General features: G+C 46.7%; 2 protein-coding genes across 6 annotated transcripts in view; both read right to left on the bottom strand.

Moving 5' to 3' along the window:
* LOC129827354 (mucin-2-like) overlaps positions 1-10,547 on the bottom strand; it is a 44,690-nt gene extending 34,143 nt beyond the window's left edge. Inside the window, exons 1-10 of one of the 3 annotated variants that reach the window (XM_055888124.1) lie at positions 10,379-10,547; positions 9,125-9,213; positions 8,604-8,721; positions 7,200-7,310; positions 5,250-5,276; positions 5,074-5,136; positions 1,104-1,154; positions 770-850; positions 320-400; positions 112-174 (exon numbers count right to left, since the gene is read on the bottom strand). In XM_055888124.1, coding sequence (XP_055744099.1) covers positions 112-174; positions 320-400; positions 770-850; positions 1,104-1,154; positions 5,074-5,136; positions 5,250-5,276; positions 7,200-7,310; positions 8,604-8,721; positions 9,125-9,134 — 605 coding nt within the window. In that variant the 5' untranslated portion in view covers positions 9,135-9,213; positions 10,379-10,547. The remainder of the gene's footprint in view (positions 1-111; positions 175-319; positions 401-769; positions 851-1,103; positions 1,155-5,073; positions 5,137-5,249; positions 5,277-7,199; positions 7,311-8,603; positions 8,722-9,124; positions 9,214-10,378) is intronic. The other 2 variants (XM_055888123.1, XM_055888125.1) reach the window with 2 other exon arrangements.
* Positions 10,548-17,984: 7,437 nt separating this feature from the next.
* On the bottom strand, positions 17,985-25,489 carry LOC129827352 (sterol-4-alpha-carboxylate 3-dehydrogenase, decarboxylating-like). 3 transcript variants are annotated; one of them, XR_008755112.1, is made up of 9 exons: positions 25,378-25,489; positions 25,131-25,189; positions 24,829-24,990; positions 24,484-24,630; positions 24,191-24,319; positions 22,148-22,290; positions 21,583-21,685; positions 19,085-19,235; positions 18,885-18,975 (listed from the first exon to the last, which is right to left on the bottom strand). XR_008755112.1 is itself a non-coding variant. In XM_055888120.1 (8 exons), exons 2-8 carry the CDS (start codon positions 25,149-25,151, stop codon positions 18,643-18,645), a joined length of 1,038 nt encoding a protein of 345 aa, XP_055744095.1. In that variant the 5' UTR covers positions 25,152-25,189; positions 25,378-25,486; the 3' UTR covers positions 17,985-18,642. The 3 variants fall into 3 exon arrangements, 1 of the variants encoding a protein (XP_055744095.1); XR_008755113.1 differs by having other exon boundaries at positions 18,889-18,975; positions 19,111-19,235; XM_055888120.1 differs by lacking the exon at positions 19,085-19,235 and having other exon boundaries at positions 17,985-18,975; positions 25,378-25,486.
* Positions 25,490-25,653: the final 164 nt, after the last annotated feature.

Raw genomic sequence — 25,653 nt, 5'->3', positions numbered from 1 at the left:
CAAGAAACAACAAGACAGAAAAACTAAACATCTCCAGTCAAGCCTTTCATTTCAGACATCATCATCATTTTCCTTGAAGGGCAGGACAGTCCATTGAGAGGCATCAGTTACCTTTTAGCCACAAAAGATGAAACATCTGGGGTCAGGGAGGTTTCTAGTGGTTTCTCTGTAGAACTGTCAGGAGAACAGGAGAACAGGAGAACAGGAGATAAGATACACACAGGGGAAGGGAGAGATGAGAGAGGAGGAGAGAGACATAAAGAGAGGAAAGGATAGAGACAGAAATAGAGAAGAGAGAGGTATATAGCCAATCACATACTCGTATTTCTTGGCAGCTGAGAGAACGTAGGAGCGTTGTCTGGCTGAAGAAGTCCTGAGCACATCCATGGCTGCTTCCTCTCTGATGGACAGATGGAGAGACACAGAGAGAGGCGGAGAGAGAGAGAGAGAGAGAGAGAGAGAGAGAGAGAGAGAGAGAGAGAGAGAGAGAGAGAGAGAGAGAGAGAGAGAGAGACGCAGGAAGTAAAGAGAGAGGGGTAAAGAAAGAGATGAGACTTGTTTTCCTCAACGTCTATTGTCTGAGATAAAATAGAGTTTTGTAGACAGCATCTGAAATGGCACTCTGTTCCCTCTATAGGGCCCTATGCAGTACAGGCCCCTGGTCACTCTGTTCCCTCTATAGGGCCCTATGCAGTACAGGCCCCTGGTAAAAAGTAGATCTCTATAAAGAGAACAGGATTCCATTTGGGATGCATTGTGTGTGTCTCACCGTTTCTCCTTCTCCTCTAGGGAAAGCTGGTCCTCAGTTTGAACTGGGAGGTTTGAGGTGGGACGCACTGTGTGAGGAGCTCTGGAGGGAAGAACACACACACAAAACACACACACACACACACACACACACACACACACACACACACACACACACACACACACACACACACACACACACACACACACACACACACACACACACACAAACACTTATCAAACACATCCCCTTAAGTCACTACAGTTATCTCTATTAATCCTTTACAACACACAGCGTCACACACTCAAGCACGTTCACTGAGTTTACTCCTAAGAATTGCATAAGGTTTACTCACATTCTCTTGTAGCTCTCTGAAGGCCTCTTGGTGAAGCTGGATGTTGACACACTGCAAATAGAGGGACACCATGTAATCAAGCCATCTAACAGGGCATTGGCTGTCTGAACGATAGACTGATTACACTGCTGCCAGTAGACTCTGACATCACTGCTGCCAGTAGAGCTCTGACATCACTGCTGCCAGTAGACTCTGACATCACTGCTGCCAGTAGACTCTGACATCACTGCTGCCAGTAGAGCTCTGACATTACTGCTGCCAGTAGAGCTCTGACATCACTGCTGCCAGTAGACTCTGACATCACTGCTGCCAGTAGAGCTCTGACATTACTGCTGCCAGTAGACTCTGACATCACTGCTGCCAGTAGAGCTCTGACATCACTGCTGCCAGTAGACTCTGACATCACTGCTGCCAGTAGAGCTCTGACATTACTGCTGCCAGTAGACTCTGACATTACTGCTGCCAGTTAGAGCTCTGACATTACTGCTGCCAGTAGAGCTCTGACATTACTGCTGCCAGTAGAGCTCTGACATTACTGCTGCCAGTAAACTCTGACATCACTGCTGCCAGTAGACTCTGACATCACTGCTGCCAGTTAGAGCTCTGACATCACTGCTGCCAGTAGACTCTGACATCACTGCTGCCAGTAGACTCTGACATCACTGCTGCCAGTAGAGCTCTGACATCACTGCTGCCAGCAGACTCTGACATTACTGCTGCCAGTAGAGCTCTGACATCACTGCTGCCAGTAAACTCTGACATCACTGCTGCCAGTAGGGCTCTGACATCACTGCTGCCAGTAGAGCTCTGACATTACTGCTGCCAGTTAGAGCTCTGACATCACTGCTGCCAGTTAGAGCTCTGATATTACTGCTGCCAATTAGAGCTCTGACATTACTGCTGCCAGTTAGAGCTCTGACATTACTGCTGCCAGTTAGAGCTCTGACATCACTGCTGCCAGTAGACTCTGACATTACTGCTGCCAGTAGACTCTGACATCACTGCTGCCAGTAGAGCTCTGACATCACTGCTGCCAGTAGACTCTGACATCACTGCTGCCAGTAGACTCTGACATTACTGCTGCCAGTAGAGCTCTGACATCACTGCTGCCAGCAGACTCTGACATTACTGCTGCCAGTTAGAGCTCTGACATCACTGCTGCCAGTAGACTCTGACATTACTGCTGCCAGTAGAGCTCTGACATCACTGCTGCCAGTTAGAGCTCTGACATCACTGCTGCCAGTAGACTCTGACATTACTGCTGCCAGTAGACTCTGACATCACTGCTGCCAGTAGAGCTCTGACATCACTGCTGCCAGTAAACTCTGACATCACTGCTGCCAGTAGAGCTCTGACATCACTGCTGCCAGTGGACTCTGACATTACTGCTGCCAGTTAGAGCTCTGACATCACTGCTGCCAGTAGACTCTGACATCACTGCTGCCAGTAGACTCTGACATCACTGCTGCCAGTAGACTCTGACATTACTGCTGCCAGTAGAGCTCTGACATCACTGCTGCCAGTTAGAGCTCTGACATCACTGCTGCCAGTAGACTCTGACATCACTGCTGCCAGTAGACTCTGACATTACTGCTGCCAGTAGACTCTGACATCACTGCTGCCAGTAGAGCTCTGAATCACTGCTGCCAGTAGACTCTGACATCACTGCTGCCAGTAGAGCTCTGACATCACTGCTGCCAGTTAGAGCTCTGACATCACTGCTGCCAGTAAACTCTAACATCACTGCTGCCAGTAGATCTCTGACATCACTGCTGCCAGTAGACTCTGACATTACTGCTGCCAGTTAGAGCTCTGACATCACTGCTGCCAGTTAGAGCTCTGACATCACTGCTGCCAGTAAACTCTAACATCACTGCTGCCAGTAGATCTCTGACATCACTGCTGCCAGTAGACTCTGACATTACTGCTGCCAGTTAGAGCTCTGACATCACTGCTGCCAGTTAGAGCTCTGACATCACTGCTGCCAGTAAACTCTGACACCACTGCTGCCAGTAGAGCTCTGACATTACTGCTGCCAGTAAACTCTAACATCACTGCTGCCAGTAGATCTCTGACATCACTGCTGCCAGTAGACTCTGACATTACTGCTGCCAGTTAGAGCTCTGACATCACTGCTGCCAGTTAGAGCTCTGACATCACTGCTGCCAGTAAACTCTGACATCACTGCTGCCAGTTAGAGCTCTGACATCACTGCTGCCAGTAAACTCTGACACCACTGCTGCCAGTAGACTCTGACATTACTGCTGCCAGTAGACTCTGACATTACTGCTGCCAGTTAGAGCTCTGACATCACTGCTGCCAGTAGACTCTGACATTACTGCTGCCAGTAGACTCTGACATTACTGCTGCCAGTTAGAGCTCTGACATCACTGCTGCCAGTAGACTCTGACATCACTGCTGCCAGTAGACTCTGACATTACTGCTGCCAGTTAGAGCTCTGACATCACTGCTGCCAGTAGGCTCTGACATCACTGCTGCCAGTAGAGCTCTGACATCACTGCTGCCAGTTAGAGCTCTGACATTACTGCTGCCAGTTAGAGCTCTGACATTACTGCTGCCAATTAGAGCTCTGACATTACTGCTGCCAGTTAGAGCTCTGACATCACTGCTGCCAGTAGACTCTGACATTACTGCTGCCAGTTAGAGCTCTGACATCACTGCTGCCAGTAGACTCTGACATCACTGCTGCCAGTAGAGCTCTGACATCACTGCTGCCAGTAGAGCTCTGACATCACTGCTGCCAGTTAGAGCTCTGACATTACTGCTGCCAGTTAGAGCTCTGACATCACTGCTGCCAGTAGATCTCTGACATCACTGCTGCCAGTAGAGCTCTGACATCACTGCTGCCAGTAGAGCTCTGACATCACTGCTGCCAGTAGATCTCTGACATCACTGCTGCCAGTAGACTCTGACATTACTGCTGCCAGTTAGAGCTCTGACATCACTGCTGCCAGTTAGAGCTCTGACATCACTGCTGCCAGTAAACTCTGACACCACTGCTGCCAGTAGAGCTCTGACATTACTGCTGCCAGTAAACTCTAACATCACTGCTGCCAGTAGATCTCTGACATCACTGCTGCCAGTAGACTCTGACATTACTGCTGCCAGTTAGAGCTCTGACATCACTGCTGCCAGTTAGAGCTCTGACATCACTGCTGCCAGTAAACTCTGACATCACTGCTGCCAGTTAGAGCTCTGACATCACTGCTGCCAGTAAACTCTGACACCACTGCTGCCAGTTAGAGCTCTGACATCACTGCTGCCAGTAGACTCTGACATTACTGCTGCCAGTAGACTCTGACATTACTGCTGCCAGTTAGAGCTCTGACATCACTGCTGCCAGTAGACTCTGACATCACTGCTGCCAGTAGACTCTGACATTACTGCTGCCAGTTAGAGCTCTGACATCACTGCTGCCAGTAGGCTCTGACATCACTGCTGCCAGTAGAGCTCTGACATCACTGCTGCCAGTTAGAGCTCTGACATTACTGCTGCCAGTTAGAGCTCTGACATTACTGCTGCCAATTAGATCTCTGACATTACTGCTGCCAGTTAGAGCTCTGACATCACTGCTGCCAGTAGACTCTGACATTACTGCTGCCAGTTAGAGCTCTGACATCACTGCTGCCAGTAGACTCTGACATCACTGCTGCCAGTAGAGCTCTGACATCACTGCTGCCAGTTAGAGCTCTGACATTACTGCTGCCAGTTAGAGCTCTGACATTACTGCTGCCAGTTAGAGCTCTGACATTACTGCTGCCAGTTAGAGCTCTGACATTACTGCTGCCAATTAGAGCTCTGACATTACTGCTGTTAGTTAGAGCTCTGACATTACTGCTGCCAATTAGAGCTCTGACATCACTGCTGCCAGTAGACTCTGACATCACTGCTGCCAGTTAGAGCTCTGACATCACTGCTGCCAGTAGACTCTGACATTACTTTGATTTACCTCAAGCTATTGAATGTAGATGAGGTGGCAGCAGGCTTGGTGTCTGTCTTGGTGAAAATCCCTCTGAAAAAATGCATAAGATTATTCATTCACCTTTTATATTATTCACAATTAATGAATTTAATCCATTGTATATGCTGTTGATCAAGTGATGCGATAGTGGAAGTCTGTTATACCTGATAAGGTATCCTGGAGATGGTGTTCTATAATGAAGAACGAGAACCAAAGGTCAGTTTATAATAAAGAGCATGTTTTGTTGTTTGTGTTTTGAGGTGGGTGTCAGTGTGTAGTGTTGAGGTGTGTGCCAGTGTGTAGTGTTGAGGTGGGTGTCAGTGTGTAGTGTTGAGGTGGGTGTGTAGTGTTGAGGTGGGTACCAGTGTGTAGTGTTGAGGTGGGTACCAGTGTGTAGTGTTGAGGTGGGTGTCAGTGTGTAGTGTTGAGGTGGGTGTGTAGTGTTGAGGTGGGTGTGTAGTGTTGAGGTGGGTGTCAGTGTGTAGTGTTGAGGTGTGTGCCAGTGTGTAGTGTTGAGGTGGGTGTCAGTGTGTAGTGTTGAGGTGGGTGTGTAGTGTTGAGGTGGGTACCAGTGTGTAGTGTTGAGGTGGGTACCAGTGTGTAGTGTTGAGGTGGGTGTCAGTGTGTAGTGTTGAGGTGGGTGTGTAGTGTTGAGGTGGGTACCAGTGTGTAGTGTTGAGGTGGGTGTGTAGTGTTGAGGTGGGTGTGTAGTGTTGAGGTGGGTGTCAGTGTGTAGTGTTGAGGTGGGTGTCAGTGTGTAGTGTTGAGGTGGGTGTCAGTGTGTAGTGTTGAGGTGGGTACCAGTGTGTAGTGTTGAGGTGGGTGTGTAGTGTTGAGGTGGGTACCAGTGTGTAGTGTTGAGGTGGGTACCAGTGTGTAGTGTTGAGGTGGGTGTCAGTGTGTAGTGTTGAGGTGGGTACCAGTGTGTAGTGGTCCCGTGTGGCTCAGTTGGTAGAGCATGGCGCTTGCAACGCCAGGGTTGTGGGTTCAATTCCCACGGGGGACCAGGGTTCAATTCCCATGGGGGGACCAGGATGAATATGTATGAACTTTCCAATTTGTAAGTCGCTCTGGATAAGAGCGTCTGCTAAATGACTTAAATGTAAATGTAAATGTAGTGTTGAGGTGGGTGTGTAGTGTTGAGGTGGGTACCAGTGTGTAGTGTTGAGGTGGGTACCAGTGTGTAGTGTTGAGGTGGGTGTGTAGTGTTGAGGTGGGTGTGTAGTGTTGAGGTGGGTGTGTAGTGTTGAGGTGTGTGCCAGTGTGTAGTGTTGAGGTGGGTACCAGTGTGTAGTGTTGAGGTGGGTACCAGTGTGTAGTGTTGAGGTGGGTGTGTAGTGTTGAGGTGGGTACCAGTGTGTAGTGTTGAGGTGGGTACCAGTGTGTAGTGTTGAGGTGGGTACCAGTGTGTAGTGTTGAGGTGGGTACCAGTGTGTAGTGTTGAGGTGGGTACCAGTGTGTAGTGTTGAGGTGGGTACCAGTGTGTAGTGTTGAGGTGGGTACCAGTGTGTAGTGTTGAGGTGGGTACCAATGTGTAGTGTTGAGGTGGGTACCAGTGTGTAGTGTTGAGGTGGGTACCAGTGTGTAGTGTTGAGGTGGGTACCAGTGTGTAGTGTTGAGGTGGGTACCAGTGTGTAGTGTTGAGGTGGGTGTCAGTGTGTAGTGTTGAGGTGGGTGTCAGTGTGTAGTGTTGAGGTGGGTACCAGTGTGTAGTGTTGAGGTGGGTACCAGTGTGTAGTGTTGAGGTGGGTACCAGTGTGTAGTGTTGAGGTGGGTACCAGTGTGTAGTGTTGAGGTGGGTACCAGTGTGTAGTGTTGAGGTGGGTACCAGTGTGTAGTGTTGAGGTGGGTGTGTAGTGTTGAGGTGTGTGCCAGTGTGTAGTGTTGAGGTGGGTGTGTAGTGTTGAGGTGTGTGCCAGTGTGTAGTGTTGAGGTGGGTATCAGTGTGTAGTGTTGAGGTGGGTGCCAGTGTGTAGTGTTGAGGTGGGTGCCAGTGTGTAGTGTTGAGGTGGGTACCAGTGTGTAGTGTTGAGGTGGGTACCAGTGTGTAGTGTTGAGGTGGGTGTGTAGTGTTGAGGTGGGTGTGTAGTGTTGAGGTGTGTTTCAGGGTTTACCCATCTTCTGCAGGTCTGGTGGGGGATGGAGGGGTCTTGCATGTGGGAGAGGCCACTGGGCTGGTGTCTATAGGGGCTCCATTCAGTCGATTCACTCTGACTTCTGCCATCCTGCTCAGAAGGACAGGGAGAGGGGGGGGGGGGGGTAGAGAGAGAGAGAGACAGAGACAGAGACAGAGAGACAGAGACAGAGACAGAGACAGAGACAGAGACAGAGACAGAGACAGAGAGAGAGAGAGAGAGAGAGAGAGAGAGAGAGAGAGAGAAAGAGAGAGAGAGAGAGAGACAGAGAGACAGAGAGAGAGACAGAGAGAGACAGAGACAGAGACAGAGACAGAGACAGAGACAGAGACAGAGACAGAGACAGAGAGAGAGAGAGAGAGAGAGAGAGAGAGAGAGAGAGAGAGAGAGAGAGAGAGAGAGAGAAAGAGAGAGAGAGAGAGAGACAGAGACAGAGACAGAGACAGAGAGAGAGAGAGAGAGAGAGAGAGAGAGAGAGAGAGAGAGAGAGAGAGAGAGAGAGAAAGAGAGAGAGAGAGAGAGACAGAGAGACAGAGAGAGAGAGAGAGAGAGAGAGAGAGAGAGAGAGAGAGACAGAGAGACAGAGAGAGAGACAGAGAGAGAGAGAGAAGTTGAACACGGTCCATACAAGTCTAACCTCATCCCCATGTTAATTGCTACAACACAGTAGAGAGATCTGGCAGTAAACCACAATGATATGACTAATGTCATCCTAATGACTTAGTTTATCTGTCTGTCTGCCTGTCTCACCATGGTTTCTCCTGTCTGTCTGTCTGTCTGTCTGTCTGTCTGTCTCACCATGGTTTCTCCTGTCTGTCTGTCTGTCTGTCTGTCTGTCTCACCATGGTTTCTCCTGTCTGTCTGTCTGTCTGTCTGTCTGTCTGTCTCACCATGGTTTCTCCTGTCTGTCTGTCTGTCTGTCTGTCTGTCTGTCCATGGTTTCTCCTGTCTTTCTGTCTGTCTGTCTGTCTGTCTCACCATGGTTTCTCCTGTCTGTCTGTCTGTCTGTCTGTCTGTCTGTCTGTCTGTCTGTCCATGGTTTCTCCTGTCTGTCTGTCTGTCTGTCTGTCTGTCTGTCTGTCTCACCATGGGGTCTGTCTGTCTGTCTGTCTGTCTGTCTGTCTGTCTGTCTGTCTGTCCATGGTTTCGTCTGTCTGTCTGTCTGTCTGTCTGTCTGTCTGACCATGGTTTCTCCTGTCTGTCTGTCTGTCTGTCTGTCTGTCTGTCTGTCTGTCTGTCCATGGTTTGTCCTGTCTGTCTGTCTGTCTGTCTGTCTCACCATGGTTTCTCCTGTCTGTCTGTCTGTCTGTCTGTCTGTCTGTCTGTCTGTCTGACCATGGTTTCTCCTGTCTGTCTGTCTGTCTGTCTGTCTGTCTGTGTTACCATGGTTTCTCTTCCTCTGTTTCAGACTGAGGTTCACTGAGTCTCTGCATCCAGCTGCCATCTCCCTTCAGCTTGGTCCGAACCTTAGTGGTCTTCAACACTGATGCTCTTTCCCCCTCTGAAACACACACACACACACACACACACACACACACACACACACACACACACACACACACACACACACACACACACACACACACACACACACACACACACACACACACACACACACACACACACACACACACACACACACACACACACACACACACACACACACACACACACGTTAGTGAAACAATCACACATACACCATCTGAATAAGAAAACACAACGTCTGATACATTCTTGATCACACAGGATGAATAGATGAAATGTTGTTATAGTAAACATGGTATCTGTCACCTCATCCCCTTGTTATGGAGTTGATCTACTACCACATCTGACAATGGTAGGAAACACACTATCACACACTCATCATATTGAAATCAGCTCAGTCAGTAAGCAGGTCAACTCACCTTTTGACATAGTAGGTGGTTGTAATCTGGTTCCTGTGATTCTTCCACTGGCTCCCAATCTGGTTCCTGTGATTCCTCTAACTGGCTCCCTGAGTACCACAGACAGCAGCACAGACACAGGTTAGTAAGAGAGGTCCGGTCCAGAAACAAGCCTTAGTCTCTGTCCCACTTGGTCCTTGTGTATATCTGATAGGATTGGGCCTCTTGGTGTATAGTAATGGTGTAGATGCTGGACTTGAAACACTCAGAGTTGCAGGTTAGAGGGTCACAGATTTAAGGCCCATTGGGGTTACCCTTCTAGTTTGTTCTAGAACTGTTAAGTCTCTGTCAAAAGGAAGGCTGCAGTATTTCTCCCCTCCCTTAAGGAACAGGAACATGTAACAGGCATTCCAACCACGCAGATGAGCCTGTCCTACCACTTTCTACCAAACATGCCCTCTGTCAGCCAAAGATAGACGGACACACACAGGCACACACACTGGAGCAAACATATTTTCTCAACACAGGGTCTTAGAAGCAGGATTCAAGATGTTATTGAACACATGGTCTGCTTGATCTTTCTCTCCACATATTCTATTTAAATATGTTGTTGAAGTGGCTCGATAGAAGGATCTAACACAAATAGTATCTTTATTTCATCTCTAATCGAACACTAACGGCTCACTCACATTTCTCCTCAGGGAACTGAAAGCAAGTGGGAATTCTAATAAAACATTGTTAAGATTTTTCCTTATCAAATGACTGGCAAAGTTTACCTAATGCAAATGCAAATGGTGTGCTGCCAAATTCACCATGCAAATGTCCTCCCAGTGGTTAAAAAAATAATATTCTGATGCGGTACAATGTTTCTTTCCGAATATCTATAGACTGTATCGATCATACACGATACACACCAGTCTACACACATGACACATTTATACATGAAACACACCAGCAGCACAGGCCGACAAGTTAAATGATAAATGATCAGGTACGGTAAAGGGAGCAGAGTGAGATGGAAAGACAACTCTTCTGACAGACAGGCAGTCCTGGTGAGCAGACAGACTAATGGGAGAACAAACAGACTGTCTGACAACCATCCCTGGTGTCTGTCAGGGTCTGAGGAGTTAGCATGACATAAACAGCTGGCAAAAGATAGGATAGATGATATTCATGATCTACGCTGATTTAAAGAGAGAGGGTCGAGAAGAGAGAATCTACATTCTACACCCGGACAAACGTGGTACCGAGACGGCAATGAGAGTAAAAACATACCTACTTTCTCTGGATACAGACGCTCTCCCAAACGACAGAGAATCCCACACAGGTAGAGTGAGAGCAGGTGAGAGTATAGGTAAAGACAGGTGTGTAGACTGACAGGTGTGTGTGTGTGAACGGAGCGAGGGAAAGTATTTTCTCTGTGACAAGCTGACAGGTGTTTGAACAGGTACGGGCGTGGACCCAGACTAGCTCAGCCAGTCAGAGAGGCTACGCCAACACCCAGGGTGGAGTGTGGGGGGGGTTCTCTCCAACAGAGACATCAACATATCTGAGAACAGTTACTGTAGCTATTCTCTAATAATTGGGTCACACTTTCAAGTCTACTGTACTTCAAAGTGTTTCACAACCCAGAAGCAAACACCAGGACTGCTATTTGCTTTGTAATGTTACGAGTTCAATAAGCCTCTCTAGTTCTCTTTCAAACTAGAGGCAATTATGTTGTAGCCCCATTAAAACATACCTCATCTTGATAGGGTCTGTTTAAGTTAATAACAGTCTATTGAAAGACAGACCTGGGTAACATTGTCAAGAGTCAGCTGACCTATGAATGGGTAAACTATGGGACCATGAGGTGAAGAAGTAGGCAGAGCAAGGTGTTGGCTCACAGACGAGAGCCGTCCGTGTGTGTGATGACACACACGTTCTCAGAACGCCTGCGTCCAACATCTACCATCTAACTCCAAACCAGTTGTCAATAGCAACATAATAGATTAGCCCTTACAATGTGTCCACACCAGCTAGTGTTCTGAGTTTACAGTACACAACCCCACCCCTGCCCTGAACAAGGCAGGTAACCCACTGTTCCTAGGCCGTCATTGAAAATAAGGATGTTTTTTTTAACTGACTTGCCTAGTTAAATAAAGGTCAAATAAAAAAATTGCTACAGAACCAATCACACACATACCATGCATACATTCACCCAGCCTTTTCAAATGGAATAAGGTGGGGACTTGGGAGGAATGTCACAATGCAACTCTCAGTGACTATCATTTACACATGAATGTCTCTTCACTCAGTCATACAGGTTCACCGTAGTAGAGAGTGTAAGTATGAGGAAACTGGGTGGTTTTAGTGGCAAAGTTTCACTTCAGCTGATAGTCAGTGTAAACTGTGAAGTCTATTGACCGCCATGCTTTTCTAAACCCCCCTTCTCTCTCTCTCTCTCTCTCTCTGAGGGCTAAACCAGTTGAACAGCTCAGCCCAGCAGCAGTGACAGTCTCACCATGGCTCATTATACTGGAAGCAATGTCAGGCATTTCAACCTAACCCCCGCCCTCCCTCTCTCTGTCTCTCTCCCCCTCTCTCTGTCTCCCTCCTTCACCACACCAACAGGATAATGTCTGGTATCTGAACCCCCCCCCCCTCTCTGTCTCCCTCCTTCACAACACCAACAGGATAATGTCTGGTATCTGACACACCAACAGGATAATGTCTGGTATCTGAACCCCCCCTCTCTCTGTCTCCTCCTTCACCACACCAACAGGATAATGTCTGGTATCTGAACCCCCCCTCTCTGTCTCCCTCCTTCACCACACCAACAGGATAATGTCTGGTATCTGACACACCAACAGGATAATGTCTGGTATCTGAACCCCCCTCTCTCTGTCTCCCTCCTTCACCACACCAACAGGATAATGTCTGGTATCTGACACACCAACAGGATAATGTCTGGTATCTGAACCCCCCTCTCTGTGTCCCTCCTTCACCATACCAACAGGATAATGTCTGGTATTGGAACCCCCCTCTCTGTGTCCCTCCTTCACCATACCAACAGGATAATGTCTGGTATCTGAACCCCCCCCCCCCCCCTCTGTGTCCCTCCTTCACCACACCAACAGGATAATGTCTGGTATCTGAACCCCCCCCCCCCCCTCTTTGTGTCCCTCCTTCACCACACCAACAGGATAATGTCTGGTATCACATCTGAACCCCCACCCTCCTGCTCGCTCTTCCTCTCAGCTTCATTAAATATTACCTGGAAAACACCAGTCTCAACATCAACAGTGAAGAGGCGACTCCGGGATGCTGGCCTTCTTGGCAGAGTTGCAAAGAAAAAGCCATATTTTAGACTGGCCAATAAAAATAAAAGATTAAGATGGGCAAAAGAACACAGACACTGGAGAGAGGTTCTCTGCCTAGAAGGCCAGCATCCCGGAGTCGCCTTTTCACTGTTGACGTTGAGACTGGTGTTTTGAGGATGCTATTTAATGAAGCTGACAGTTTAGGACTCGTGAGGCGTCTGTTTCTCAAACTAGACACTCTAATGTACTTGTCCTCTTGCTCAGTTGTGCACCGGGGCCTCCCACTCCTCTTTCTATTCTGGTTAGAGCCAGTTTGCGCTGTTCTGTGAAGGGAGTAGTACACATCATTGTACGAGATCTTCAGTTTCTTGGCAATTTCTTGCATGGAATAGGCTTCATTTCTCAGAACAAGAGTAGACTGATGAGTTTCAGAAGAAAGTTCTTTGTTTCTGGCCATCTTGAGCACGTAATTGAACCCACAAATGCTGATGCTCCAGATGCTCAACTAGTCTAAAGAAGGACAGTTTTATTGCTTCTTTAATCAGGACAACAGTTTTCAGCTGTGCTAACATAATTGCAAAAGGGTTTTCTAATGATCAATTAGCCTTTTAAAACGATAAACTTGGATTAGCTAACACAACGTGCCATTGGAATACAGGAGTGATGGTTGCTAATAATGGGCCTCTGTACGCCTATGTAGATATTCCATTAAAAATCAGCCGTTTCCAGCTACAATAGTCATTTACAACATTAACAATGTCTACACTGTATTTCTGATCAATTTTATGTTTTTTAATGGACAAAAAATGTGCCTTTCTTTCAAAAACAAGGACATTTCTACGTGACCCGAAACTTTTGAACGGTAGTGTATGTATACCGTAGCTAAGAAAGTAATAGTAAGTGTATGTTGTGTAGTAAGCTGTTAGTAGCCCATTTGCATCACCCTAATAAGTTGGTCTGTTTACCCCTCTTAATATCGCCTACTGTTCTGACTTGTTGGTGCACATGTAGGTTTACCTAGGTTTACCTCCACTGTATTCACATCCTACCATACCTTTGTCTGTACATTATTCCTTGAAGCTATTTTATCGCCCCCAGAAACGTCCTTTTACTCTCTGTCCTAGACGCTCTAGACGACCAATTCTCATAGCTTTTAGCCGTACCCTTATCCTACTCCTCCTCTGTTCCTCTGGTGATGTAGAGGTGAATCCAGGCCCTGCAGTACCTAGCTCCACTCCTATTCCCCAGGCGCTCTCTTTTGATGACTTCTGTAACCGTAATAGCCTTGGTTTCATGCATGTTAACATTAGAAGCCTCCTCCCTAAGTTTGTTTTGTTCACTGCTTTAGCACACTCTGCCAACCCAGATGTTTTAGCCGTGTCTGAATCCTGGCTTAGGAAGACCACCAAAAATTCTGACATTGTCATCCCTAACTACAAGATTTTCAGACAAGATAGAACGGCCAAAGGGGGCGGTGTTGCAATCTACTGCAAAGACTGCCTGCAGAGTTCTGTTATACTATCCAGGTCTGTTCCCAAACAATTTGAACTTCTACTTTTAAAAATCCACCTCTCTAAAAACAAGTCTCTCACCGTTGCCGCCTGCTATATACCACCCTCTGGCCCAAGCTGTGCTCTGGACACCATATGTGAACTGATTGCCCCCCATCTATCTTCAGAGCTCGTGCTGCTAGGCGACCTAAATTGGAACATGCTTAACACCCCAGCCATCCTACAATCTAAGCTTGATGCCCTCAATCTCACACAAATTATCAATGAACCTACCAGGTACCACCCCAAATCCGTAAACACGGGTACCCTCATAGATATCATCCTAACCAACTTGCCCTCCAAATACACCTCTGCTGTTTTCAACCAAGATCTCAGCGATCACTGCCTCATTGCCTGCATTCGTAATGGGTCAGCGGTCAAACGACCTCCACTCATCACTGTCAAACGCTCCCTGAAACACTTCAGCGAGCATGCCTTTCTAATCGACCTGGCCGAGGTATCCTGGAAGGATATTGACCTCATCCCGTCAGTAGAGGATGCCTGGTTATTTTTTTTAAATGCCTTCCTCACCATGACCCTCACCATGACCCATTCACCATGACCCATTCAAGAAATTTAGAACCAGGAACAGATATAGCCCTTGGTTCTCTCCTGACCTGACTGCCCTTAACCAACAGAAAAACATCCTATGGCGTTCTGCATTAGCATCGAACAGCCCCCGTGATATGCAACTTTTCAGGGAAGCTAGAAACCAATATACACAGGCAGTTAGAAAAGCCAAGGCTAGCTTTTTCAAGCAGAAATTTGCTTCCTGCAACACAAACTCAAAAAAGTTCTGGGACACTGTAAAGTCCATGGAGAATAAGAACACCTCCTCCCAGCTTCCAACTGCACTGAAGATAGGAAACACTGTCACCACCGACAAATCCACTATAATTGAGAATTTCAATAACCATTTTTCTACGGCTGGCCATGCTTTCCACCTGGCTACCCCTACCCCGGTCAACAGCACTGCCCTCCCCTCTGCTACTCGCCCACGCCTTCCCCATTTCTCTTTCTCCCAAATACAGTCAGCTGATGTTCTGAAAGAGCTGCAAAATCTGGACCCTTACAAATCAGCCGGGCTAGATAATCTGGACCCTTTCTTTCTAAAACTATCTGCTGAAATTGTTGCCACCGCTATTACTAGCCTTTTCAACCTCTCTTTCGTGTCGTCTGAGATTCCCAAAGATTGGAAAGCAGCTGCGGTTATCCCCCTCTTCAAATGGGGGGACACTCTTGACCCAAACAGCTACAGACCTATATCTATCCTACCCTGCCTTTCTAAAGTCTTCGAAAGCCAAGTCAACAAACAGATTACCGACCATTTCGAATCCCACCATACCTTCTCCGCTATGCAATCTGGTTTCAGAGCTGGTCATGGGTGCACCTCAGCCACGCTCAAGGTCATAAACGATATCTTAACCGCCATCGATAGGAAACAATACTGTGCAGCCGTATTCATTGACCTGGCCAAGGCTTTTGACTCTGTCAATCACCACATCCTCATCGGCAGACTCGACAGCCTTGGTTTCTCTAATGATTGCCTATCCTGGTTCACCAACTACTTCTCTGATCGAGTTCAGTGTGTCAAATCGGAGGGTCTGTTGTCCGGACCTCTGGCAGTCTCTATGGGGGTGCCACAGGGTTAAATTCTTAGACCGACTCTCTTCTCTGTATACATCAATGATGTCGCTCTTGCTGCTGGTGAGTCTCTGATCCACCTCTACGCAGACGACACTATTCTGTATACTTCTGGCCCTTCTCTTGACACTGTGTTAACAACCCTCCAGGCGAGCTTCAATGCCATACAACTCTCCTTCCGTGGCCTCCAATTGCTCTTAAATACAAGTAAAACTAAATGCATACTCTTCAACCGATCGCTACCAGCACCTGCCCGCATGTCCAACATCACTACTCTGGACGGCTCTGACTTAGAATATGTGGACAACTACAAATACCTAGGTGTCTGGTTAGACTGTAAACTCTCCTTCCAGACTCACATCAAACATCTCCAATCCAAAGTTAAATCTAGAATTGGCTTCCTATTCCGCAACAAAGCATCCTTCACTCATGCTGCCAAACATACCCTTGTAAAACTGACCATCCTACCAATCCTCGACTTCGGTGATGTCATTTACAAAATAGCCTCCAAAACCCTACTCAATAAATTGGATGCAGTCTATCACAGTGCCATCCGTTTTGTCACCAAAGCCCCATATACTACCCACCACTGCGACCTGTACACTCTCGTTGGCTGGCCCTCGCTTCATACTCGTCGCCAAACCCACTGGCTCCAGGTCATCTACAAAACCCTGCTAGGTAAAGTCCCCCCTTATCTCAGCTCGCTGGTCACCATAGCAGCACCTACCTGTAGCACGCGTTCCAGCAGGTATATCTCTCTGGTCACCCCCAAAATGCCTCTCCTTCCAGTTCTCTGCTGCCAATGACTGGAACGAACTACAAAAATCTCTGAAACTGGAAATACTTATCTCCCTCACTAGCTTTAAGCACCAGCTGTCAGAGCAGCTCATAGATTACTGCACCTGTACATAGCCCATCTATAATTCAGCCCAAACAACTACCTCTTTACCTACTGTATTTATTTATTTATTTTGCTCCTTTGCACCCCATTATTTCTATCTCTACTTTGCACTCTCTTCCACTGCAAACCAACCATTCTAGTGTTTTTACTTGCTATATTGTATTTACTTGGCCACCATGGCCTTTTTTATATTTTTATTTATATATTTTGTTTGCCTTCACCTCCCTTATCTCACCTCACTTGCTCACATTGTATATAGACTTATTTTTCACTGTATTATTGACTGTATGTTTGTTTTACTCCATGTGTAACTATGTGTTGTTGTATGTGTCGAACTGCTTTGCTTTATCTTGGCCAGGTCGCAATTGTAAATGAGAACGTGTTCTCAATTTGCCTACCTGGTTAAATAAAGGTGAAATAAAAAATAAATAAAATAAATGTAGCCTATAGCCTGTTTTAGAGAAATGTAATCATCAAATATTGTAAGAGCTTTCTTTGTCTGCTTATATGCCCTTTACTTATCCTACGGTTCTAACTTGGTGTACAGGGAGAACACTGTAAGAACGGCCCATGTTCTGAATTCTGTAGCTGTACATTTCAAAAGTGCTAAACAAATAGTAATATTGACTACGTCCGTCCTAGCTCGCTCGTTAACGTCTTAATCAAAAATACAGATTGCCTCTTATCTGCTCACTGTCCCCTTATGCCATAGTTTGTACATCTTAATTGTCAGTAGAAACCACATTAGTTTAAGCAAGTCAGCCATGTTTTTTTTAAAGGCAGTAAATGAGGCTGAATGAACTGTTTTGCTGTCAGAAAAGGCTCTGCTGATAGCCAGGTGTAGCAGTGGTCAGATGTTGGGACAGCTTTATGTAGGCTGTTTGTGGGCACCGTTATAGTGCAATTAATGTATTGTTTAGTGTTGTGGCTTTGCTGGCATGCATCCCACTTTAATTTTTTGCCCCAAGATTTGCATGCTCCAACCACCACTGCTCACCACACCAACAGCTGGAATGTCAAACATGCACCAGTCACTGTGACAGACCTATACGATGCTTTGAAGCTAACGCACCTAAGCGATATCTTTCACTGTGATCCGCTTTAATAAGTGTTACAGGAGAAGATGTGTTCATGAGAGGACACCATGTCACGGTGACAGTAAGACAGCTGGAATGTACAAAAGGGAGGCTGAAGGAGAGAGAATAGCGGCCCATCCCTTTCTGTGTACTACAGTTCTATGACATACATTGTAATACAGTTTAAATACACGTCATACTAACATTAGTCCTGTGATATTGACTTTGGTAAAAGGGCGTGGCTTGCCTGAGTAATGTTGGATATAGGGTTTAAAACATGCAAGCATTTGTCTGTAACTATATTTTCTAATGAAGGTAAACAAACATATGTTGACAATGTTGGTTCATTTACAAACACATTCTTAGTAATACAAACACATTCTTAGTGTTTTAATAAACAATGCAATGTTTAGATAATGGATTTTATTTGAAATGAACAAACTGCATGATTGCTTGTGATTTGTATAAGAGAAGAGAAAAAAGATAGCTACAGTAAATGTATCACTCATACATCCAAATGAGTGCTCATGAACAATGGCAAGAGGAAGTGCTGGAAACATCTCCATGTTAGATTGTGTATCCACATTCCACAGAGAAGAAATGTGTGCTGCTCTCTATTGGTGAGGAGAGGTACTGAAACCAGGCACTAATGAAAGAGTGACTGTTGAAGGAAAGGTGAGAGTTCACAGATCCTCATATAGGCCTACAGACATGACAGAAAGAACTCATGTCAACGCATCATACCTCCCGTTAGTATTATGGGACAGAAAAATATGTGAGTTTGAAAATCACACCTTGGTGAGAGTGAGAGTATGAAACCGTCCTCGGGGTTGAATCTTAACTTGAGGACTGTACACACAACTCCCAGCTTCATGTTTTCCTCCCATTGACATCAGTGGATGATTTTACTAAAATGAACAAGTTGTGTGCATAGATCTCAAGTCAGGACTCAGCCGTGAGGATCCATACCACTAGCCTGGAATCCAAACTGATACGATCCATTTCACCATTGTTTCACAGAGCATATCAGTTTGGTTTCCAGGCTACCATATTGCAGACATAGCCATCAGGCTCCATGTCGTAGATGAGGATAGCTCTCCACCGTGAGTCTGATCCCATCCTTTAGACTGACCACAGGCTTGTACCCCATGTCCTGCTTGGCTCTGGAGCAGCTGTAGAAGTGATGTGTACCTGCCAGGGCCACCCTCATGGGGGTGAAGGTGGGTTTGAAGGCCACTAGGGGGCGTAGTAACAGAGACAGCAGCCACAGCAGCAGAGCCAGCCCGTAGACTAGCGTGTAGGGAAGGTGGTAGCGTGGAGCAGCGTAGCCCAGACCAACTAGAATATCTGACATGAAGTCCCAGAACCGGACAGGCTCGTCATTAGTGATGTGGTACGCCTGGAGGGGCAGAGGGAGAGATGAGAAAGACCAGTCAATATGGATTGAGAAAATGTAAATGTTGCCAGAGTTCGGTTAAGACATTTCTATTCATTCTCTGTAGCCATACATTGATTAGAACCTCGTCTCATCCACCTTCTTTCTTTATGGAACCGTCTGGTTTCACAGCGCCTCAGAAAGGGACTTGGTCGGAGCCTATGGCAGGAGCGGGAAAGCCTGCCGCTGGATTTTCATTGGCTGATCTCTCAGTCCATCACCATCTAGTACAGGGATGGGCAACTTTGAAGAAGGCGGGGCCACAACAAATCATAACTCATGAGCGGCTAGATGTTCTTTACCATTCGGCCATCAGATTTGCCACCAACGCTCCTTATAGGACACATCACTTCTCTCTATACTCTTCTGTAAACTGGTCATCTCTGTATACCCGTCGCAAGACCTACTGGTTGATGCTCATTTATAAAACCCTCTTAGGCCTCACTCCCCACCATCTGAGATATCTACTGCAGCCCTCATCCTCAACATACAACACCCGTTCTGCCAGTCACATTCTGTTAAAGGTCCCCAAAGCACACCAATCCCTGGGTCGCTCCTCTTTTCAGTTCGCTGCAGCTAGCGACTGGAACGAGCTGCAACAAACACTCAAACTGGACAGTTTTATCTCAATCTCTTCATTCAAAGACTCAATCATGGACACTCTTACTGACAGTTGTGGCTGCTTTGTGTGGTGTATTATCTCTACCTTCTTGACCTTTGTGCTGTTGTCTGTGTCCAATAATGTTTATACCATGTGTTGTGCTGCTACCATGTTGTGTTGCTACCATGTTGTTGTCATGTTGTGTTGCTACCATGCTGTGTTGTCATGTGTTGCTGCCTTGCTATGTTGCTGTCTTAGGTCTCTCTTTATGTAGTGTTCTCTCTTTTTTATATATATAGTTTTTTTTACCCGTTTTCTCCCCATTTTCGTGGTATCCAAATGTTAGTTACAGTCTTGTCTCATCGCTGCAACTCTCGTACGGACTCAGGAGAGGCGAAGTTCAAGAGCCGCGCGTCCTCCGAAACACAACCCAACCAAGCCGTACTGCTTCTTGACACAATGCCCACTTAACCCGGAAGCCAGCCGCACCAACGTGGCGGAGGATACACCGTACACCTGGCAACCGTGTCAGCATGCACTGTGCCCGGCCCGCCACAGGAGTCGCTAGTGTGCGATGGGAAAAGGACATCCCTGCTGGCCAAACCCTCCCCTAACCCAGATGACGCTGGGCCAATTGTGCACTGCCCCATGGGTCTCTCGGTCACGGCCGGCTGCGACAGAGCCTGGAATTGAACCCAGGATCTCGTGGCACAGCTAGCACTGCGATGCAGGGCCTCAGATCACTGCACCACTCAGCTGGCCCGTGTTGTCTCTTTTGTCGTGATGTGTGTTTTGTCCTATATTTAATACATGTTTTTATTTTTTGTCCCCGCAGGAGGTTTTTTGGTAGGTTGTCATTGTAAATAAGAATTTGTTCTTAAATGACTTGCCTAGTTAAATAAAGGTGAAATTTTAAAAAATGAGGGTCCGCAGCTGCTCGCAGGTCTGCGTACTAAATGATATCTGAGTGAGACTGATTAACAAAATCAATTTTATCGGCCCCCCCGGTCGTTTAGATAGTTTAGATAGCTGGCCGCTAAATCAACAACAAAAATTTGCTGACATGGGCTAATTGACTATCAGTGACTGACAAGAGAAAAACTGCTGAATCACAACCACATTTTGAAATTGCACTTTGGGTATTCCACTATTCTAACTCTCTATTCTAACTCTCAACAGTAAATGACTGAGTTCCTAAAAAAAAAGTAGCCCATCCCTGATCTAGCATGACCCTTAGAACCTCCACTCTACATTGTGGAATTCAAAGTGCAAGCGATTTAGGCTAAACAAGGAAGTGAGTTCGGGAAAAATCAGTAAGTATGCATTTTGGACTAGTTTTCACATTTAAACTTTATATTCCCAAACTCAGAATCAATTGGGCTTCCCAAAAATAACCCTAACCCCAAGATAATATGGTCGCTGTCATTGAACATTCATTTTAAATAGCTATTTTCAGCATCCCATCTAATATAGAAGTGCAGGCTCCCTCCCACCTCAATTTTCACCCCTTTCAAGTCCCACTTTGCTAGACAGTATTTCCAGGCTCTATATTGAGAGCTTGGGACTTTTTAACGTATCTGCATTTTTGTCCAAATTGAGTTACTGATATAGCCTTGTTCTGTTCAATGTTCTCTACCTACAGTACATAGTACTCTAAATACCCCAACTCCTGTTGGTCAAAGGAATACAAGATCACATTGGCTGACACCATTCAAACCAATTAGGGTTGGATCTTTAAAGCCAATTACCTCAGAATCATATTTTTGCAGATAGAACCTTAATAGTGCCATTATGTGCTAGCAATTGAGCATGGGACGAGGTTAGTCTGAACCCAACAAAGTGTGTGAGTGCGAAAGGCATCTCTTTCTTCTAACACAGAACAGTTGACCCCATTGATCATCATCATCATCATCATCCAGTGGTACAGTGCAAGTGTAGCGTTTGAGCAACGCCATATAGAGGGTTCCTACCTTGCCACAGATAGGAGACTCTGGCCTCAGACTCTCAGCTGCCAGGATGTGTCCATGAACCACATTGTCCACAAAAGTGAAATCCACCAGGTTAGAACCATCACTACAGAGACAGAAAGAGAGAGGCAGAGAGAGGCAGAGAGAGGCAGAGAGAGAGAAGGCAGAGAGAGAGAAGGCAGAGGGAGAGAAGGCAGAGGGAGAGAAGGCAGAGAGAGAGAAGGCAGAGAGAGAGAGAAGGCAGAGAGAGAGAAGGCAGAGAGAGAGAAGGCAGAGAGAGAAGGCAGAGAGAGAAGGCAGAGAGAGAAGGCAGAGAGAGAGAGGCAGAGGGAAGGCAGAGAGAGAGAAGGCAGAGAGAGAGAGGGCAGAGAGAGAGAGAAGGCAGAGAGAGAGAAGGCAGAGAGAGAAGGCAGAGAGAGAAGGCAGAGAGAGAGAGGCAGAGGGAAGGCAGAGAGAGAGAAGGCAGAGAGACTACATCAACAGAGACAACATAAAACATGAACTTTGGTTGATCCCACTATGTCTAGTGAAGAGTCCATGTTCCATTCCAGTCCTGTGTATGACTGACCCGATGATGAACTTCATCTTGCCCCTGCGTGCCGTGTAGACCAGGATGGGCACCAGCTGGGGGTCCCGGGGGCCGAAGATACCGTGAGGTCGGATGGCCACTGTCAGGAGACCCTTCTCCTTGTCACAGGCCTTCAGAACCAGCTGAGACACCACAGAGAGACAAGATGGAGATAGAGGAGAACATGACTTATTTCATGTGGAGTATGTAGAGTCTACGTAACATGTATGTATGCATTTATGGGTAGTCCAGCATCAATGTCTTAATGTGTTGGCAAGTTCTACCCCCTAGCAATGCTCTGGTACCATTAATATATCTATGATCAAGCTATTCTACAAATAAGCCTCTTCCACAAAATAAAAAAGCATCCTCTCCTTCTCCTGTTCTATCTTGGTCTCTGTGTGTAGTAGTGTCCTCACCTTCTCCTGTTCTATCTTGGTCTGTGTGTAGTAGTGTCCTCACCTTCTCCTGTTCTATCTTGGTCTCTGTGTAGTAGTGTCCTCACCTTCTCCTGTTCTATCTTGGTCTCTGTGTGTAGTAGTGTCCTCACCTTCTCCTGTTCTATCTTGGTCTCTGTGTGTAGTAGTGTCCTCACCTTCTCCTGTTCTATCTTGGTCTGTGTGTAGTAGTAGTGTCCTCTCCTTCTCCTGTTCTATCTTGGTCTCTGTGTGTAGTAGTGTCCTCACCTTCTCCTGTTCTATCTGGGTCTCTGTGTGTAGTAGTGTCCTCACCTTCTCCTGTTCTATCTGGGTCTCTGTGTGTAGTAGTGTCCTCACCTTCTCCTGTTCTATCTGGGTCTCTGTGTGTATTAGTGTCCTCACCTTCTCCTGTTCTATCTTGGTCTCTGTGTAGTAGTGTCCTCACCTTCTCCTGTTCTATCTTGGTCTCTGTGTGTAGTAGTGTCCTCACCTTCTCCTGTTCTATCTTGGTCTCTGTGTAGTAGTGTCCTCACCTTCTCCTGTTCTATCTTGGTGTCTGTGTGTAGTAGTGTCCTCACCTTCTCCTGTTCTATCTTGGTCTCTGTGTGTAGTAGTGTCCTCACCTTCTCCTGTTCTATCTTGGTCTCTGTGTAGTAGTGTCCTCACCTTCTCCTGTTCTATCTGGGTGTCTGTGTAGTAGTGTCCTCACCTTCTCCTGTTCTATCTTGGTCTGTGTGTAGTAGTGTCCTCACCTTCTCCTGTTCTATCTTGGTCTCTGTGTAGTAGTGTCCTCACCTTCTCCTGTTCTATCTTGGTCTCTGTGTAGTAGTGTCCTCACCTTCTCCTGTTCTATCTTGGTCTCTGTGTGTAGTAGTGTCCTCACCTTCTCCTGTTCTATCTTGGTCTCTGTGTAGTAGTGTCCTCTCCTTCTCCTGTTCTATCTTGGTCTCTGTGTAGTAGTGTCCTCACCTTCTCCTGTTCTATCTGGGACTCTGTGTAGTAGTGTCCTCTCCTTCTCCTGTTCTATCTTGGTCTCTGTGTAGTAGTGTCCTCACCTTCTCCTGTTCTATCTGGGTGTCTGTGTAGTAGTGTCCTCACCTTCTCCTGTTCTATCTGGGTCTCTGTGTAGTAGTGTCCTCACCTTCTCCTGTTCTATCTGGGTCTCTGTGTAGTAGTGTCCTCACCTTCTCCTGTTCTATCTTGGTCTGTGTGTAGTAGTGTCCTCACCTTCTCCTGTTCTATCTGGGTCTCTGTGTGTAGTAGTGTCCTCACCTTCTCCTGTTCTATCTTGGTATCTGTGTGTAGTAGTGTCCTCACCTTCTCCTGTTCTATCTGGGTGTCTGTGTAGTAGTGTCCTCACCTTCTCCTGTTCTATCTGGGTGTCTCTGTGTAGTAGTGTCCTCACCTTCTCCTGTTCTATCTGGGTGTCTGTGTGTAGTAGTGTCCTCACCTTCTCCTGTTCTATCTTGGTATCTGTGTGTAGTAGTGTCCTCACCTTCTCCTGTTCTATCTGGGTGTCTGTGTAGTAGTGTCCTCACCTTCTCCTGTTCTATCTTGGTCTCTGTGTAGTAGTGTCCTCACCTTCTCCTGTTCTATCTTGGTCTCTGTGTAGTAGTGTCCTCACCTTCTCCTGTTCTATCTTGGTCTCTGTGTAGTAGTCGATGGGCTTCTTGGCGCAGGGAATGTCTTCTCTCCCATCCTTGATGTCTGTTCCTTCAAACACCACACTGGCACTGCTGGTCAGTACCACTTTCTATAGCAGACAGACAGAACTGACTATCTATTCACAGATCAGTAATTACAGAAAGTACAAGTATTTTAACAGAGCATTTCTTTCATTGAATTTAGTCTGTCTTTATTGTAATATCTTGTATGACACACCTCTCTGTCCAATAATAACTCTATACTGCCCCCTACCTGTACTCCAGCCTCAGTGCAGGCCTGTAGGACAGTCTGTGTCCCCTGGATGTTGACTCTCTGGAACAGAGCCTTGTCGTCACTGGCTGGGGCTGGAGAAGCACAGTGGAACACTAGGGAGACATCTTGGAGGGCTGTTAGGAGAGCCTGGGATAGGGCCCCACACACACACACACACACACACACACACACACACACACACACACTGATGTTCAGATGCAGACACACACACACACTGACCTAATGTGTACACACGGGCCACAGTTCAAAGGCCATAGACCATAGCACGGTCATATAACATGGCCCAAACAGCTCAGTGCACAGACTCTTCACAGACAGACAGACCTGTTTATCACAGAGGTCTCCCAGATGGAAGGTGACTCCAGGTAGTTCATAGCTCTGTCTGATGTCAAACACCGACACGGTGTAGCCCTTATCCAACAGCTTCTCTACCAGGTGTCTACCCAGGAACCCAGAGCCTCCTATCACTGCACACCGCTTACTGCTCTGTACAGGGACACAGGGACAACATTCAGAAAAGACAGAAAGAGAGACACAAATAAACATATGAGAAGGACAAATACATAGCTGAGCATGTGGCATACAGCTCAGAATTTGATATTTTCTACAAACTGCTGTGTACTCACAGGTCGTATGCGTGTGGCCATGATAAACTGCAGGTGAGACGTCGGTGTTGGGAGACAAACTGGCAGAGAAAAGACAGTATTTGGTTAAAAGTTCCCTCGTTCAAAAACAGTTTGACAAGATCATGTCACATGGACAATTGAAACATGATGAAGACTACAATCAAACACCTTTAGATTATTTCAAGACAAGTTTTCAATATAAAGACACTAAAATGAGATCAAATAAGTGAAAAACGTATCATTTTACCAGTTTAATCTGTTTTGCAACAGTATGAAAGGACGCGCGAACAAATAATAATCCCTGTATTCGCTGAGCGCGAGAGGCGCTCTCAGTGGGTGGACGGGAGTTCGGCTGTGAAGGTGGCATGCTCGAACAGCCAATGGAGGGGAGCCTACGTCAAAGAACGCCACTGCTCTGACCAACCGGGACATAATCACAGTGAGACCACACACACAGTGGGTAGTGTGTAAACGCCCCTAAACCTGATCCTGTATCCGTTTTTATATTTCACTCACCTCGGTA

This window comes from Salvelinus fontinalis, chromosome 29 (assembly GCF_029448725.1).
Source record: "Salvelinus fontinalis isolate EN_2023a chromosome 29, ASM2944872v1, whole genome shotgun sequence".
Lineage (NCBI taxonomy): Eukaryota > Metazoa > Chordata > Actinopteri > Salmoniformes > Salmonidae > Salvelinus > Salvelinus fontinalis.
The sequence above is the reverse complement of the archived record's forward strand: the minus strand, read 5'-3'. Positions and strand labels throughout refer to the sequence as shown.